Source organism: Drosophila ananassae, chromosome 3R (assembly GCF_017639315.1).
Source record: "Drosophila ananassae strain 14024-0371.13 chromosome 3R, ASM1763931v2, whole genome shotgun sequence".
Classification (NCBI taxonomy): Eukaryota; Metazoa; Arthropoda; class Insecta; order Diptera; family Drosophilidae; genus Drosophila; species Drosophila ananassae.
In genome coordinates this window covers 6,509,636-6,524,762 of record NC_057930.1, presented here as the reverse complement: position 1 = coordinate 6,524,762, position 15,127 = coordinate 6,509,636, and the positions used below count along the sequence as shown (strand labels likewise).

At 35.3% G+C, this 15,127-nt stretch overlaps 5 protein-coding genes and 1 long non-coding RNA gene across 6 annotated transcripts; 4 read left to right on the top strand and 2 right to left on the bottom strand.

Annotated features, from left to right (window-relative positions):
- Positions 1-96: 96 nt before the first annotated feature.
- Positions 97-2,242, bottom strand: LOC6496708 (sorting nexin-20). Its single transcript, XM_001967304.4, has 4 exons — positions 2,100-2,242; positions 1,895-2,041; positions 741-1,440; positions 97-429 (listed from the first exon to the last, which is right to left on the bottom strand). Coding segments are annotated over exons 1-4 (984 nt in total). The 5' UTR covers positions 2,101-2,242; the 3' UTR covers positions 97-293.
- On the top strand, positions 1,987-2,402 carry LOC26514845. Its single transcript, XR_001408232.2, has 2 exons — positions 1,987-2,117; positions 2,178-2,402. It is a non-coding gene; the product is annotated as an uncharacterized LOC26514845 (long non-coding RNA).
- A 367-nt stretch (positions 2,403-2,769) lies between these two features.
- On the top strand, positions 2,770-3,747 carry LOC6496727 (gamma-secretase subunit Aph-1). Its single transcript, XM_001967305.4, has 2 exons — positions 2,770-3,259; positions 3,333-3,747. The coding sequence occupies exons 1-2, from the start codon at positions 2,864-2,866 to the stop codon at positions 3,654-3,656; spliced, it is 720 nt and encodes a 239-aa protein (XP_001967341.1). The 5' UTR covers positions 2,770-2,863; the 3' UTR covers positions 3,657-3,747.
- A 2,070-nt stretch (positions 3,748-5,817) lies between these two features.
- LOC6496707 (transcription initiation factor TFIID subunit 10b) lies at positions 5,818-6,412 on the bottom strand. Its single transcript, XM_001967306.4, has one exon. It carries the CDS (start codon positions 6,304-6,306, stop codon positions 5,860-5,862), a length of 447 nt encoding a protein of 148 aa, XP_001967342.1. The 5' UTR covers positions 6,307-6,412; the 3' UTR covers positions 5,818-5,859.
- A 26-nt stretch (positions 6,413-6,438) lies between these two features.
- LOC6496728 (transcription initiation factor TFIID subunit 10) lies at positions 6,439-7,278 on the top strand. Its single transcript, XM_001967307.4, has 2 exons — positions 6,439-6,856; positions 6,911-7,278. The coding sequence occupies exons 1-2, from the start codon at positions 6,614-6,616 to the stop codon at positions 7,160-7,162; spliced, it is 495 nt and encodes a 164-aa protein (XP_001967343.1). The 5' UTR covers positions 6,439-6,613; the 3' UTR covers positions 7,163-7,278.
- Positions 7,279-7,919: 641 nt separating this feature from the next.
- LOC6496729 (histidine triad nucleotide-binding protein 1) lies at positions 7,920-8,682 on the top strand. The gene is made up of 3 exons (XM_001967308.4): positions 7,920-8,015; positions 8,098-8,239; positions 8,320-8,682. Exons 1-3 carry the CDS (start codon positions 7,975-7,977, stop codon positions 8,587-8,589), a joined length of 453 nt encoding a protein of 150 aa, XP_001967344.2. The 5' UTR covers positions 7,920-7,974; the 3' UTR covers positions 8,590-8,682.
- The last annotated feature ends 6,445 nt before the right edge of the window (positions 8,683-15,127 follow it).

The window sequence follows — 15,127 nt, the reverse complement described above, 5'->3', positions numbered from 1 at the left end:
AAACTTCGGCTCCGCCCGAAGTTAGCTTTCCTTTCTTGTTTTTATTTTTATTTTATAGAAATTGAAACTGGTACTGGTTACTAAACACATGCAGCGTTTTAGATTTATCTTTACTTTTTTATTCTATGAATTTTAAAATCTGTAATTGTAAACAAAAATTTCTAATTAAAAAATGTAAGGTGTATAAATGTTACGTTCCCCTTAATATTAGTTTCACACGTTTACTAATTGCACTTTACGCATGGCTACTAGCTGCAGAACAAATTTATGAACTTGTAGGCATACATGAAGATTCAGATTGTTTCGGTCCGTGGGTCAATATTGTGAATTGCCTGCATCAGGGTAGACGTGTTGGCAATGTTTATGCCTTTTTTGGACATGTCGTTTAGTCGGTCGGTGATGGGTTTCTGGTCTTGGCCGCGTTGCCACCTAAAAAGGTAAAAAAATATATACATTAGTTTGATTTTTTTTGTCGAAGACTTGTTTAAATATTTGATGAGATAAAGTACTATGTATATATATCAATTTCCAACCTAAAAGTCTATTATATTAGCTATTAATGTAAAACCAACTTAATTGGTGCATCTTTTGCCGTAAACAAATTTTTTTGATCAGGACAGTACGATACTATATAATTTTCCTGAACACATTTCTCCTAATATACACTTTCTATGCCCTTTTGGACATAGCGAACATAATGAATAACTTCTCAACAAATTAATTACCAGCTTGAAACTCACCATAGGTGTGCGCAGGTGTGTAAAAGGGGTATGTAGAGCGGTAGGAGATCAATATCGCATAACGTCTCAAAACGATTTAGCGCCAGTAGTGCCCATCGCTCGGCAGAATGATGTGGCACTGGGGATGAAGTACAAGCCGCGACCAGACGGCAGAGTATGAGAAGCACAGGGCGCGAGCGATTCATGTAAATCTTGTTCAACAGCCGAAAACAGTTCTCCAGTATTGGTATGGCATTCTCATTTCGTCGTTCATCCAAAAATTGACATGCCCGAGTTAACTCGTCATTTTGCAAAAAACGTAAGAACTCTTTAGATTCTCTCAAGTTTGCTTGACTCGCTACATATGTGAGGAAGGCTTCAAAGGCAGCGCTCCGTTCTCCAATGAGTTCCGTTTTAAAGTTTCCCATCAATACTTTAGACGGAAAGTATTTATTAGCCATTTCTGCCGGATGCAATCGTTTAAGGGCCAAATAAAGCTCCCGAAAGTCCGTATAGCGGCGTTCGATCTTCGTTGGCTGAGTATCTTGGATCTCGCCGTCTTGACTGACGGTTAGTTCATACACGACATAACGTTTGACCTTTACGTCCTCGCCATCGGGAGGCATAATGTGAGCCAGCAGGATATCGAACCTGAGCACGGTGCTCCCATCTTTAGGTGCCTGATAAGAAGTGGCCGTCTGTGCTGGTCGCTCCCAGATGCCTGAAAATATTTTTCATTTTTAAGACTCGTTCCCACTGTATTCTATTTAAACGAACGCATTTCCATTAGAAAATATTTTTTAATCTCAACGAAATTGAATTGCCTATTTAAAGTTAAAGTTTCCTTATCCAATTGGTTAAAATAATTGTTTTTTTTTTAACTTAAATATGTTTAATTTCGCTTAAAAAAAGTTTAGCATTTTTCAATTTGAATATTCACCATTATACGTCTTAAATATTTTTTTTTTTAACAAATTGACTTTAACTTTACTAAATATTATATTCTTTGATTTATTTTTCATCAAAAACTGAAAAGCGAAACGGTCTTTAGTTCAAGAAATTGTATAAGTTTGAACATCGGAATCGCAAATTATTTTACTAATGGAATGCGCAAAAATGAAAATTATTCAAAACTGTTTTTTATGACCATTTCCATGAGGTCGTCCTAAACAAACCTTTTTGAAGGGCTCTTTCTGTTTCGGGTGGGGGAATGTCAAGGGCCGCCGCCTCTATGGCTGGACTATCCAGATCATCTGGGACAGGATCTCCAGCCTCGACCGACGGCTGGTGTGGCAGAAGGCGTTTGGCATTTACTGCATGCACTACCAAATTTTGAATTATTTTCGTTTCGCAAAGTCTGGACAATTAAAGTTTACTCACTCGCCAAATCTGAAACAGGTCAGTATAAGGGTATTTTTATCTTTATTTTTTAGATATATGTAGCTGTTCAATCCGCAGCTGTCTACTTGCACTTGGCTCCTGCTTCTGGAATATTATGCGGTTCGCATAGCAAGTCCATTTACAATGACTAATCCCGCCCCAAACAAAAATATTGCAAGTGGCACAGAAAGTGGGTCGGAAACCTTTGTCTTAGTGCGGGTGTAATTTACATAAGTGACTTTATGAATACCCTTAGTGGAGCGTATGTAAATAAAACTGGAACTATATACAATTTTTGTATTAGGTATTGTGTTTGATTTTTTTTTTAAATAGTCTGAATACGGTGTCTTTTAATATCCTAAAACACCAGTTGTTGTGGGTTATTTTTGTCAAGTTTTTAAATATGAAGTAATTACCTCTACTTTATACGGTAGAGTATTAAAATATTGATAACGATCTGGCAACCTTAAAAACTGGTGTCCATTATTATCGAATATTTGGTTACAAGTAAAAGGTGCGCAATATTTTGATAAATCACATATTGTTGGTCTTAGAAGGGTCTTAAATATTGTATAAGCATCATAGTAAGAGCTTACAACAAAAAAGTTTTTACAATTTGGAGAATATTATTTTAAAACATACCATCAATCTGGCAGCACCCAAAGCACTACAGCTATTCTGGCAACATTTGTTGTAGCTTCCTCTTCCCACGCACAAAAAAACACTAAGCAAAAAACAACAGTAGAAATTTTATATTGGAGGAGATGACTTTGCCCGAGTTCTTTGGCTGCACCTTTATCGCATTCGGTCCGCCATTTGCACTGTTCGTTTTCACCATTGCCAATGATCCTGTGCGGATTATTATCCTGATAGCAGCGGCATTCTTCTGGCTGCTTTCGCTGCTACTTTCATCACTTTTGTGGTTTGCTATGATTCCACTTCGTGATGTCCTGGCATTTGGTGTGTTCTTCTCGGTACTGTTTCAGGAATGCTTCAGATATATTATCTACCGCATTCTGCGCAGCACAGAGCAGGGTTTGCACGCAGTTGCCGAGGATACGCGAGTTACGGACAACAAGCACATCCTGGCCTATGTGTCCGGTTTGGGATTTGGAATTATATCTGGCATGTTTGCCCTGGTCAATGTGTTGGCTGATATGGTAAGGAATATTAACTACAGTACATGTGCGAGAATTTGTTTGAGCCTACATTTATTAAATTTACCTTTTTCAGAGTGGGCCTGGAACCATGGGTCTCAAAAGTGGTACCGAAATTTTTTTTATCACGTCGGCCGCTCAAGCTCTTTCTATTATTCTGCTGCACACATTCTGGAGTGTAATATTCTTTAATGCCTTCGACACGAGTAACTACCTGCATATTTGTTACGTTGTGGGCAGTCATCTGTTTGTGTCATTGCTAACCCTACTTAATGCGAGCGAACTTTATATCACCACCTTGCTGATTAACTACATAATTACAATTATTACGGGTGTTCTAGCATTCCGAGTTGCTGGAGGTACATCGCGCGGTTTCAAGAAGTTTATAACATGCCAATAACAAGTATTAAGAAATTTAGCTGTTAAAAACACTGTATACTCCCCGTGTAATCTTAATATATTAAGCTTGTATAAACCTACATCATAATTTACTTTTTGTTTTTTCAAATTTAAAGGGGTTTTTCAGAAATTCTACTATCGTGTATTTTTTATCAAATGCTACAACAAAAATCAATCCAAGCATTACTTTTAGATATAAATGGTAAATAAACAGATCTTCTCAGTCTAGCTCACTTATGGTGTTAGGTGGGTTTGGCGGCTTCAAAACAATCGATTTTTTTTTATTTTTTCATTTTTACTGAATCTTGAGAATATTCTCCCAAATTTTCAAGTCGATTCGAATAAAAGTTTCGGAGATACAGCCCTGAAAAGGGTGACACTCGAGGTCAGGTAAAGGCAGAGCGCAAACTTTAAGAGCGTTTTTCTCAAAACTATGTTTTGGAAGTTGGTTGTCAAGATTTATCGGAAACTACTCAACCGATCTTGATAAAATTTTGCACAGGCCTTCGAGATACGATTATCTAGAACTTAAACGAAGGATTTTATTTTCGTTGATAATAACTATTTAAAAACAAGAAGGGACAGCTAACTTCGGGCGGAGCCGAAGTTGATATACCCTTGCAGTTCAGTCGCAGTCCGCTAGGTGGCGCCACGCATCTTATATTATTAGATATATAGAAGATCGTATATAGTCGGCCGATCCTTATGAAATTTGGCAAATCAGATTATTTTGTCCAAAATAGAATCTGTACCAAGTCCCATCTTAAAAAACACCAAAGTTATGCCAATTCCGATCGTTGTATGAAAGCTATAGGATATAGTCGGCCGATCCTTATGAAATTTTGTATAAGATATGTTGGTCAAATATAACATGTGTGGAAAGTACCAACCCTCTAACTTAAAAAACAACGAAGTTATGGCATTTCCGATCAATCAGTTATATGGCAGCTATAGGATATAGTCGACCGATCCCGGCCGTTCCGACTTATGTACTACCTGCAAGGAAAAGAAGGATGTGTGCAAAGTTTCAACTCGATAGCTCTAAAATTGAGAGACTAGTTTGCGTAGAAACCGACAGACAGACGGACAGACGGACATGCTCATATCGACTCAGGAGGTGATCCTGATCAAGAATATATATACTTTATAGGGTCGGAGATGTCTCCTTCACTGCGTTGCACACTTTTGACCAAAATTATAATACCCTCTGCAAGGGTATAAAAATAAAATGTTCAAACATTTTCACCAAAATTTTAATTTCTTCGCAAAAAGGTGTCCCAAAAATCAAATTTTCACTTGTTTTTTGTTCCTTCGTTCAGTTTCTAGTTTAAGGTCTGTACTAAAGGAAAATATTTAGTTTTTTTCATTTCAGATGATTCTGTCAGGATTGTGTGTCAGATTGTGCTGTCAACGCGTTTTTTCCAAGGGGTCGTGGGAAATGACGTCTCAATAGCTGACTGTTAATTATTTTTTTCTGAAATTTTCCCAAATTCTTTAAATATGTATATTTAAGAAACTTAAAAGTTGCAATAAAATTTTTAATTCTTTATATGAATTGAAAATAGAAATTAAATTGTTTGAAAATAGTCAATTTTTTGGCCGCACAAACCCACCTAACCCCTTATCAGTCAAAACTTTAAACTCGTTTTTCTCTCAATCATGTTTTGTAAATCTAATCAGCTGGTGTTAACAAAATTATAAAATGGTCTTTAAAATACATCAAATGGAAGGATTTTGTTATATTTTAAGTATTTTTAAAATGAAGAATGCCGAAAAACTTTAAGCCTTGCGATTTTTTTCTAAAACCTTCTACCAAAAGTTTTTTGATTCATTATTTTTTTAAGAAGATATTATGATTATTTTGTCTTCTTTTTTTCGTTCATTAACGGATTTAATAAACTAAATGCGTATTTTTATTCCCTTTTGTTGCAGTTTTTTATTCAAAAGTTAAAAAAAAAATATATTAATAATAATAATATTATTAATAATAACAGCAATTAAATTTTTTAACCTAAAAGTAATTAAAAAACAGTAATGTATTTCATTTAGTAAGTAATTAATTTAATTTATTTTCTGATAACTAATTTATTGAAAGCTGTTAATGAACACAGATATTTTAAACTGTATTCACCACCATATATGTATGTAAATAAAAAAAAAGATTTGACAATAGGTATGAAAAGTACTAATAAATGTGAACTTATTTATTGACTATAGTCCATTTTTCTAACATTGATACCGTAATCTGCTAGGGCAGGCTGCAGGTCTTCCATAGTAAGCGTGAACTTGCGGTCCTTGGCCTTTGAGCCTCCTGGTATGTTAGTAGTCTGCATGTGTGTGCGGGCCTTGGAATGTTGCAAGGCATCGTCGATTATGTCGGACATGTACTTCTGTGCGGCAATGCTGATCAACCTGACAATACGTTTGTCGTCCGCTTGAAATCCTCCCATGTTTAGGTAGTGTGCCGCCACTGCGTCTGGAATCAAAGGGGTGTAGTCCTCTAGTTGGGACATAAAGTCGCTCAGGTGCGAGGCAGGAACAGTCCGTTCCCGATCTCCTCCAGCGCCGCCTGCATGTGACGATTGGTTTACTTGTCCGGAGCCTCCGGAGCCGGAATTATGGTAAATTATGCCAAAGTTGGAGCCCACCATAGTTAAAAAATTACAATTGAAGAATCGCTGTAAACGGTCACACTTAGAGATGACATTTGCTACAAAAGGCCTCGAGCATTTAGTAAAAAGTTAATAAAAATATACAAATTTTTACTGTTTTTGTTTTCATTATTTTTAAATATATTTTTTGTTTTAACATACATATATGTATTTGAATAATGAAAAATCTTGATAAACATCGATAGTCACAACGATCTCCTTCCTATAGTTATCGACATAATACACAAAAACGTAAACAATAATTGCGACTTTGAGAATAAAAATCCACATTAAAATCTATTTCAATATGGCTTCTGATGGCGAGGACATAACCATAACTCCTACAGAATCAATTTCTTCAATTACGGACACTGAAGATGAGGAAGCCAGCGCCCATCTTCAGTCTGATTTAGAATCTGAGGTAGAGGATCCGGATGTGGAGGAAGTGCCTGCGTCGAGTGAAGATGCTGATATGGATGAATTAATGCGACAACTGGAAGATTACACACCCACTATTCCAGACGCCTTAACGATGCATACTTTGCGGACTGTGAGTAAATGCGTTACAGTTGAAAAATTTCGATTAATTCGCTGCCCTTAACAGGCTGGCTTTACTACAGTAGACCCTCAAATTGTGCGCCTCATCTCGGTGTCTGCCCAGAAGTTTATTTCGGATATTGCTAATGATGCCCTGCAACATTGCAAGACAAGAACAACAAACATACAGCACTCAAGTGGGCATAGTTCGAATAAGAAGAACCCCAAGGATCGAAAATACACGCTAGCCATGGAGGATCTAGTTCCTGCCTTAGCCGATCATGGCATCACCATGCGCAAACCACAATATTTTGTTTAGAGACTTTTTAAGGAAGCGGATAAATTACTATCCGTAGTAAGTGATTGACACATACATAAATTTACAATATATATACATTTTTATACAAATAAAGATACATATTATATTTGGAATAATTGAGGAAAATTGGTATCCGACAAAAATGTTCAGAATTATTCAATTACCCATGGGATACACAAGCAGTCTGATTATGCAAGCGAAAAACTTAAGTTTGAAGACTCGACAATTGTTGGATTTTAAAAACTGCCCAAATTAAATCCCTACCTTAGGCTTCTAATTAGCATAATGGATTTTTGAATCATCTATTACTTTTTTTACAGATTTATATTCTAAAGGCAATTCGTCGTTACAAAGATTGAAAAGTACCGAAAACAATAAATTGTTACGAAAAAACTTAACGTAATATATTTTTACAAAAATGAAATCTTTTACTGCGTTAATCCTCAATTAAAATGATTAATATATGTAGCTTTACCACATATTGTAGCATTGAAAATAATACTTGTACGTTTAAAATAAAATAAAAGCAATATAAATTAAAAAGAATAAAATTTATTGTATGGCATTCAGCGTCTATTTGAAGGGAATTAATGATGTAATCAATATATAGGAAAGGTGTCGAAAAGATAACTATTAAAACAAAAAAAATTTTAAATAAGCTGAATAATTCGACAAAATTTATAACAGATTCAATTATACTACATAGACAGCGTCTTTTTGACGCGATACTTTAGTCTCCCCTGATATTTTTTCTGCACCTATCGATATCTTGACAGCTCCGAGCTTTAGTTCAGTTGGCAACCCCTTTTTCAATGTTATTGACAGCCGGCCGCAAATTTGTTCGTGTTTTCGAGTAAGTGCATGCCGTATTCACTTTTGTTCTAGTTAATTTAATCACCCTGCAATTAATTATTTATTTATTCTTTACTGCGCAGTTATCGCTCGATAGTCACTTCCAGTGCTAGAATGGCGAGCGAGGTGGAGAAAGCCCAAGGGGCAGCTGCAAGCGAGGACACCATTTTTGGAAAGATTTTACGAAAGGAGATTCCCTGCACGTTCATCCATGAAGATGATAAGGTGAGACTCAATGGGACGAATTAAATTTTTTTCCAATTCAAAAGATATTTATCATTAATTACATTATTAATACTGTTCAGTGCGTGGCCTTTCACGATGTGGCTCCACAGGCCCCAACCCATTTTTTGGTGATCCCTCGGAAACCGATTGCCCAACTTTCACTGGCTGAGGATGGTGATGCCGATTTGCTAGGACACCTTATGCTGGTCGGTCGCAAAGTGGCGAAGGACCTGGGACTGGCCGAGGGCTACCGCGTAGTAATTAACAATGGCAAGCACGGCGCCCAATCGGTTTATCACTTACATTTGCACTTCCTTGGCGGGCGCCAAATGCAGTGGCCTCCAGGCTAAGATTCGACTTGGTGTATTTTTAAAGGTATCTGAAATGTCTGTATTTGGTGTAGCATTAATATACCTAAAAATAAATTCAAACCGAAGCTGAAACATTTATTATAAATTCGTATGAAAAAAAAACAGCTTAAAGTTTTTTTTTCAAATTATACCAGTCACTAACGAAGAAGTCTTATCCTAATACGCAGGACACAGGCCTTCACAAGACACAGGTGCCCATTACCAAAATGGTGCCCAAACGTGCTCGCGACAAGGAATAAGGCGGGTGCGTCGATGGCGATGTTTTGGTATCTATCTTAGTGGTTCGTGTGCAGATTTTCCCAAGATTACAGGTGGAGCAGGTTGAAAACTAAAATAATGAATACATTTTATGACTATGTTTTCGTTGCATCTTGGTAAATCTATTTAAATCTTAAAATTCCACAAAATAAAGGATTTTATGTGTGGTTAGTGTTTTTTATATTCAATTGGCAATTAACATTTTTTTGTTTATTGTATATATTTGTAGTGTTCTTTTAAAATTTTTGTATTTTTCAATATCGACTTGAAACTTTGCACATATCCTTCTTTTATTTGCTGTTTGATCGGAAATGCCATAACTTTGGTGGGTTTTAAGTGAGAGGATGGGGATTTCCAGTTCCACAGATCAAAATTGGAATAACTTGTTGGCATAAACTAAATTGGCATAAACGATCGAAAATCGGCACAACTTTGCTATTTTTAAAATGCTCGGGGCTGTATTCAACATTTTTATTAAAACTATATTTTTATTAGAAAATTGATTTGATGATGTAATTCCCATAAAGATCGGCCAACCATATCCGAGAGATGTATAAAAATCTAAGCTGCTACCTAACTTCAAGAGTATATTAACTTTTATACATATTACCTTTCCTTTCTTATTATACCCTTGCAGAGGGTATTATAATTTTGGTCAAAAGTGTGCAACGCAGTGAAGGAGACATCTCCGACCCTATAAAGTATATATATTCTTGATCAGGATCACCTCCTGAGTCGATATGAGCATGTCCGTCTGTCCGTCTGTCCGTCTGTCTGTTTCTACGCAAACTAGTCTCTCAGTTTTAAAGCTATCGAGTTGAAACTTTGCACACACCCTTCTTTCTGTTGCAGGCAGTATATAAGTCGGAACGGCCGGGATCGGTCGACTATATCCTATAGCTGCCATATAACTGATTGATCGGAAATGCCATAACTTTAGTGTTTTTTAAGTTAGAGAGTTGGGACTTTCCACACAAGTTATGTTTGACCAAAATATCTTATGTACAAAATTTCATAAGGATCGGCCGACTATATCCTATAGCTGTCATACAACGATCGAAATTGGCATAACTTTGGTGTTTTTTAAGTTAGAAAGATGGGATTTGGTACAGATTCTATTTTGGGAAAAACAATCTGATCTGCCAATTTTCGTAAGGATCGGCCGACTATATACGATCCGCTACATATCTAATAATATAAGATGCGTGGCGCCACCTAGCGGACTGCGACTGAACTGCAAGGGTATATCAACTTCGGCTCCGCCCGAAGTTAGCTTTCCTTTCTTGTTTTTAATATACAGCCGCTTTACCTCTATCGCCCAACAGCAATATTCGAATGGTGGAACACGTCTTTGATTTGTATCTGTTTGTGATCCATTTTTGGGTTTCATATAGAAATTTTAACCATCAATTGTATATATGTATGTTAAATCGGTTAGTTGAAGTTACTTATCTAGTCTATTCGTATCTTCTATCTACTTATCTATTATCTGCATATACTTATTTTATCTTACCTACATATATTTTTATATATTATTTTGCTTTATAATATGAATTGCAAAAGTTGCGACCATTGGACCATCAGATCAATCATAACAAGTTACGATTATAAGAATTATTACGTTTACACCAAACACACACACCCACAATAATGTTATTATGCTACAAATTGTAATGAAATCTGTATAGTTCCAATCTCGTAATTTATCCGCTTATCAGCTTTAGCTAAGCTTCTTAGGGAGCTACCTGCCTGATTCCTTTGGCTATAACTTCAAAACTTATTCCATTTTTAAAGAGGATTTATATGCGTCACAAATATCAAAAATAATTAGGGGTCAGCAAATATGGCGCAAAGATTAAGATTTTGGATGCACCGTCGCGGTCAAAGCAATAAGACATATAAACAGACCAACTGGGAATACCCTTAAATTAATATACTGTTAATTAACCTTCAGGTAATTATTAAACAATGCGTCGAGGGTCACACCATTCATCTTATGCTATTCTTATACTATTATACTTCTTGTGAACGTAATACATGGGATCGATAAACAGTTTTTTGAGTTTAGACAACATAAGACTAAAATTTATATTGATGATGCAAAATGTGCATCTGGATTATCATGTGCTATTTGAACGCCCACAAATGTTCACCTTTTTCTCATTAAATTAAAAGGTGATAATAATCGAGTTTGAGTAAAAATGCTTATTTATAGTTTTCAAACATTTGTTTATTGTTTATAAACACTCCTCATTTCGTTTTTGTGTATATATATGTGTAGTTCACATCGCTCGTGTAATACATTGTTATTTAGCTGTATGCATCTGTGACTGTTTTGTTGCTGTTGTCGTCTTGCAGTTGTGTTGCTGGTACATAACAGATGCAACATATTGGGGCCAAGGGCCCAACTGCATTTACTGTGAACCGTACAGGTATGGAACCCATATATATGTTGTATGTTTTAAACTTTTTTCGCCTTGCAAATAAAATATTTTGCTTGTCTTTCAATATAGTTGCGTTATATATATATATGTATATATATATATATAATATGCAGTTTATTCTTTAATATTCTTTATCTGCCTGCATCTTTGCTTGCAAATTCTCAATTTAAGATTTGTCTGGTTATAGCATTTAAAACATTTAGTAGTCTATTTATATGGTTTCACTTCTTTCGACTTTCTTTAGATTTTTTCTTTTCTTGTTTACCATTCAGTAAATATAATATATTTAAATTGAAAAACAGCTATAAACAGTTTATCGTAAACAACAAAACTCCGAAAAGAGTTGCAAACTGATATATTTGTTTTGGGGGGGGGGGAAGGTGCATGTGTGAGTTACTGTTAATTGTTTAGAGGGGTATGTTGAATCTGAAACGTGTAAAATATGTGTGTGGGTGTATGTTTTCTTGGTTATGTTTATATTTATATACCGTACTTTATCTTCATACTATGCGGTGCTGTTGATGGCTATGTATAATGTCGCCCGATGTGTATGCTCGTATCTATGCTTATAAAGCTGACTCTACGTGGCCAGATTAACTCATTTCAACATCAAACATTGTCCTATATCTTGGGTTTATCTATAACGCATATGCCTATATCTTATGTATTTGTCGTTATTCATTTGCTATTCGATTCTTCCGTCAGGTGCCTTCTATGCTATTAACTCTGTGGTGACTGGGTAGAAATGATAGATTCGATAGGATGTCTTTTGATCTTGTTCGATGGTGCTTCCTATTTAATGGAATGTTGGGGTGTTCATGCAGTTGTGTGGTTGCTAAATGCATAATGCCTGATTTATCGCATATAAATTACATACATACATATCTAGGAAATAAAATTACATGGACTGCTACTTTTTTCATATTCTTGGATTTTTATATATATGGGCCTATTTTAGATTCTTAGTTGTTATACCATTGTTTCCTTGCCTTACTTTTTCCATTTTTCAACTACTCATTTGTGCTTTTGTGATGGCTTTGCGTTGCTTTCCGCTTGCATTTATAACTTTTTATTTTTATTTTTGAAAATAACAAAATTACATATACAGATATTTTTTTACGTACGTTAATCATATACACAGTTACAGTTGTTTTCAAAATAATAGGAGTGCCCATTACAAATGTGAAAAACGGTGAAAAAAACTATGTCAATACGATTTAAATTTTTTAAATTTATTTTTTTTAACAAATATGACTTGTATTAAAAAACTTAAAACTAAAAAAACCTTACTTCATTGAATACATACTTAGTAAAAAAAATAAAAAGGGAATAACACCCAATATGGGTTTCTCAAAATAATAGGAGTGTTCAAGCAAACTCGCTCAAAACTTATGAAAATAATATATAACGACAAACTATGGTTATATGAAGTAATTTAATGTTAAATGCAATAAAAAAAACTATAATTAGTACTTCGTGGCACCACCTTTATTGGCTATCACTGCCGCACAGCGCCTTGTCATGGAATCCACCAATTTCTGGCATCTTTCGGGACTAATCGAGGTCCAAGAGGCCTTTACAATTTCCCAAAGCTCGGAAACATTAGTTGGGTGCCTTTGTGCGACCGCCTTTTTAACGTCTGTCCACAAATTTTCGATCGGATTCAGATCGGGAGACTGGGCGGGCCATTCTAGTACTGCAATCTTATTTTCTGCAAACCACTTCTTAGCCACTTTACTTGTGTGCTTTGGGTCATTGTCTTGCTGGAAGACCCAAAGCAGTGGCATTTCTTCGCTAGCATAAGGCAGCATTGTTTCCTGCATTATTTGGACATATCCAGGACCATCCATAATATTTTTAATCCAATATATGGGACCTACGCCATAATACGAGAAACATGCCCATATCATTATATTATGTCCGCCATGTTTAATCGTTTTAATGCAATATTTGGCATTAAATTCGGTGTTAGGTGGTCTTCTAACGTATTGTCGAGATCCTTTCCCACCATAAAGGACTATTTTCGACTCATCCGACCACAAGATGTTACGCCATTTTTCAACTGACCAGTTGACATGGCTCTTTGCAAATTTCATTCTTGCGGCTATGTGCTTCTTGGTGTGGAATGGAATTTTCCGTGGACTGTGGGCTTTCAAATTTTGCTTCTTTAAAAGACGACTTATTGTTGGGATACTTGCGTCCAAGTTAAGCTCATCCTTAATTTCTTTGCAGCTTGCAAAAGGATGCTTTTTGGAGTACCTTGCGACACGTGTAGCCAGTTTATCGGCTAGAACTTGGGGTCGGCCGCGGGTTTCCGTCTTGGGTGAAAATTTTATTGCATTTCGGATCATGGAAGCACCGCATCCAATTATTTTTTGCACTTCCTTGTACGTTTTCCCACTTGAAATCAAGTTTTTGATCAACTCACGCCGCTCAGGTGTGCAGTGTTTGCCACGACCCATTGCTTTAAGTTTTCGATCTTAAACGTTAAATTTGTAGTTGGAAATTAATCTTTCTATACTTTTAAACCGTTTTTTTAAGAATAATTACCTATTTTTTCGCTCTGAGCAGATTAAAATGCCACACTCCTATTATTTTGATGAACGCAAAATGAAGTTTGTTTACGAATTTGCGTAATTCTCAGAAAACGAAGATAGTAAAACGAAAAAATAACGGTACCTTAGAATGTGTACCCATAAACAAATTTGGAAAAAGAAATAAAATTGAAAAAAATGAACGCCTAACATTGCTACAGAAGGGACAAGTGCATATGCAAAAGCACTCCTATTATTTTGAAAACAGCTGTACATGCATACTTTAAAATACATTCATATGCTCGACATTGTTTTAATTTTCTTTGGTCAGTTCGTGGGGTGTCAGTTGTGTAGGCTTCTCATGTTGTTGTGTGGGTGTTTCTCCGGTCTGACATTGTGTGTGTTCCTGTGTATATGTACATGTTGTTGTTTGGGGAAGGACACTGTCGTGTCGCTCAGTGTAAGGCTGTATAAACAAAGATACCAACTAAAGGAAAACACAAATGGGATTTTTTCTTTGGTTTTGTTTAATATTTATATATAGGTGTATATATAATTTGTTTTATTCACTTTCTCATTTTTAATTTAAATCAATAATCAACATCATTTATATACTTTCATAATTTAATTTCATATAATTTGTTTAATATGCAAGTATATATAGTTTGTTTGCAATTTGTTTGTTTCATTTTGTGGCTTTTGTGGTTAGGTTTCGTTATTTTGCATTTCCTTTTTTTAATACATGTGATGTTTTTGTTGTTATTTATATTTCGTTTGCTGCTGGTTTTCGGCTTGAGATAATTTACAGTAATTATTTGGAAAAGCAAAGAGTTTTATTTTTTATTGAACAATACTTGTAATAATTTGCATAACTTATTTTCCTGCTTTCCGTAGAGTTAGTTCACTTTGAGTTGTTAAATTTAGATGAATTATATTACATAAATATTTTTTTGTAGTTTTCTCTTTTTTGAGTTTTGCCTTTTTGTGTTTTTTATGCATTTTTCTCGGTGAACATAACTACAACTGTGTAAGTTTGTGTACAGGGGATACACAGATCCATATCTACGCATTATCATTATCATTATAATATACCATTTACAGGACAAAAACATCTAAGGTATAAGTTTAATTTCATTTACTTTCAAAATGGAAAAATCGGAAATTATGATTTTATTTTCTCGTTTTCAATACATATAGTATATTCTTTGCAAGGATCTGTGGATTTTGTTATACCTTGAGAGTTGCATTAGCTATAATGGCTAATTTTTTGTAGGTAGGTTG

Coding starts and splice junctions, on each gene's coding strand:
- LOC6496707 (XM_001967306.4), bottom strand. CDS start 6,306: ATGGTGGGCTCCAACTTTGGCATAATTTACCATAATTCCGGCTCCGGA.
- LOC6496729 (XM_001967308.4), top strand. CDS start 7,975: ATGTTATTGACAGCCGGCCGCAAATTTGTTCGTGTTTTCGA. Junction 8,016..8,097: donor AAATTTGTTCGTGTTTTCGA/GTAAGTGCATGC, acceptor TTTACTGCGCAG/TTATCGCTCGATAGTCACTT. Junction 8,240..8,319: donor TCATCCATGAAGATGATAAG/GTGAGACTCAAT, acceptor AATACTGTTCAG/TGCGTGGCCTTTCACGATGT.
- LOC6496727 (XM_001967305.4), top strand. CDS start 2,864: ATGACTTTGCCCGAGTTCTTTGGCTGCACCTTTATCGCATTCGGTCCG. Junction 3,260..3,332: donor TCAATGTGTTGGCTGATATG/GTAAGGAATATT, acceptor TACCTTTTTCAG/AGTGGGCCTGGAACCATGGG.
- LOC6496728 (XM_001967307.4), top strand. CDS start 6,614: ATGGCTTCTGATGGCGAGGACATAACCATAACTCCTACAGAATCAATT. Junction 6,857..6,910: donor CGATGCATACTTTGCGGACT/GTGAGTAAATGC, acceptor TGCCCTTAACAG/GCTGGCTTTACTACAGTAGA.
- LOC6496708 (XM_001967304.4), bottom strand. Junction 1,441..1,894: donor AGAAAGAGCCCTTCAAAAAG/GTTTGTTTAGGA, acceptor AAATATTTTCAG/GCATCTGGGAGCGACCAGCA. Junction 430..740: donor CACACCTGCGCACACCTATG/GTGAGTTTCAAG, acceptor TTACCTTTTTAG/GTGGCAACGCGGCCAAGACC.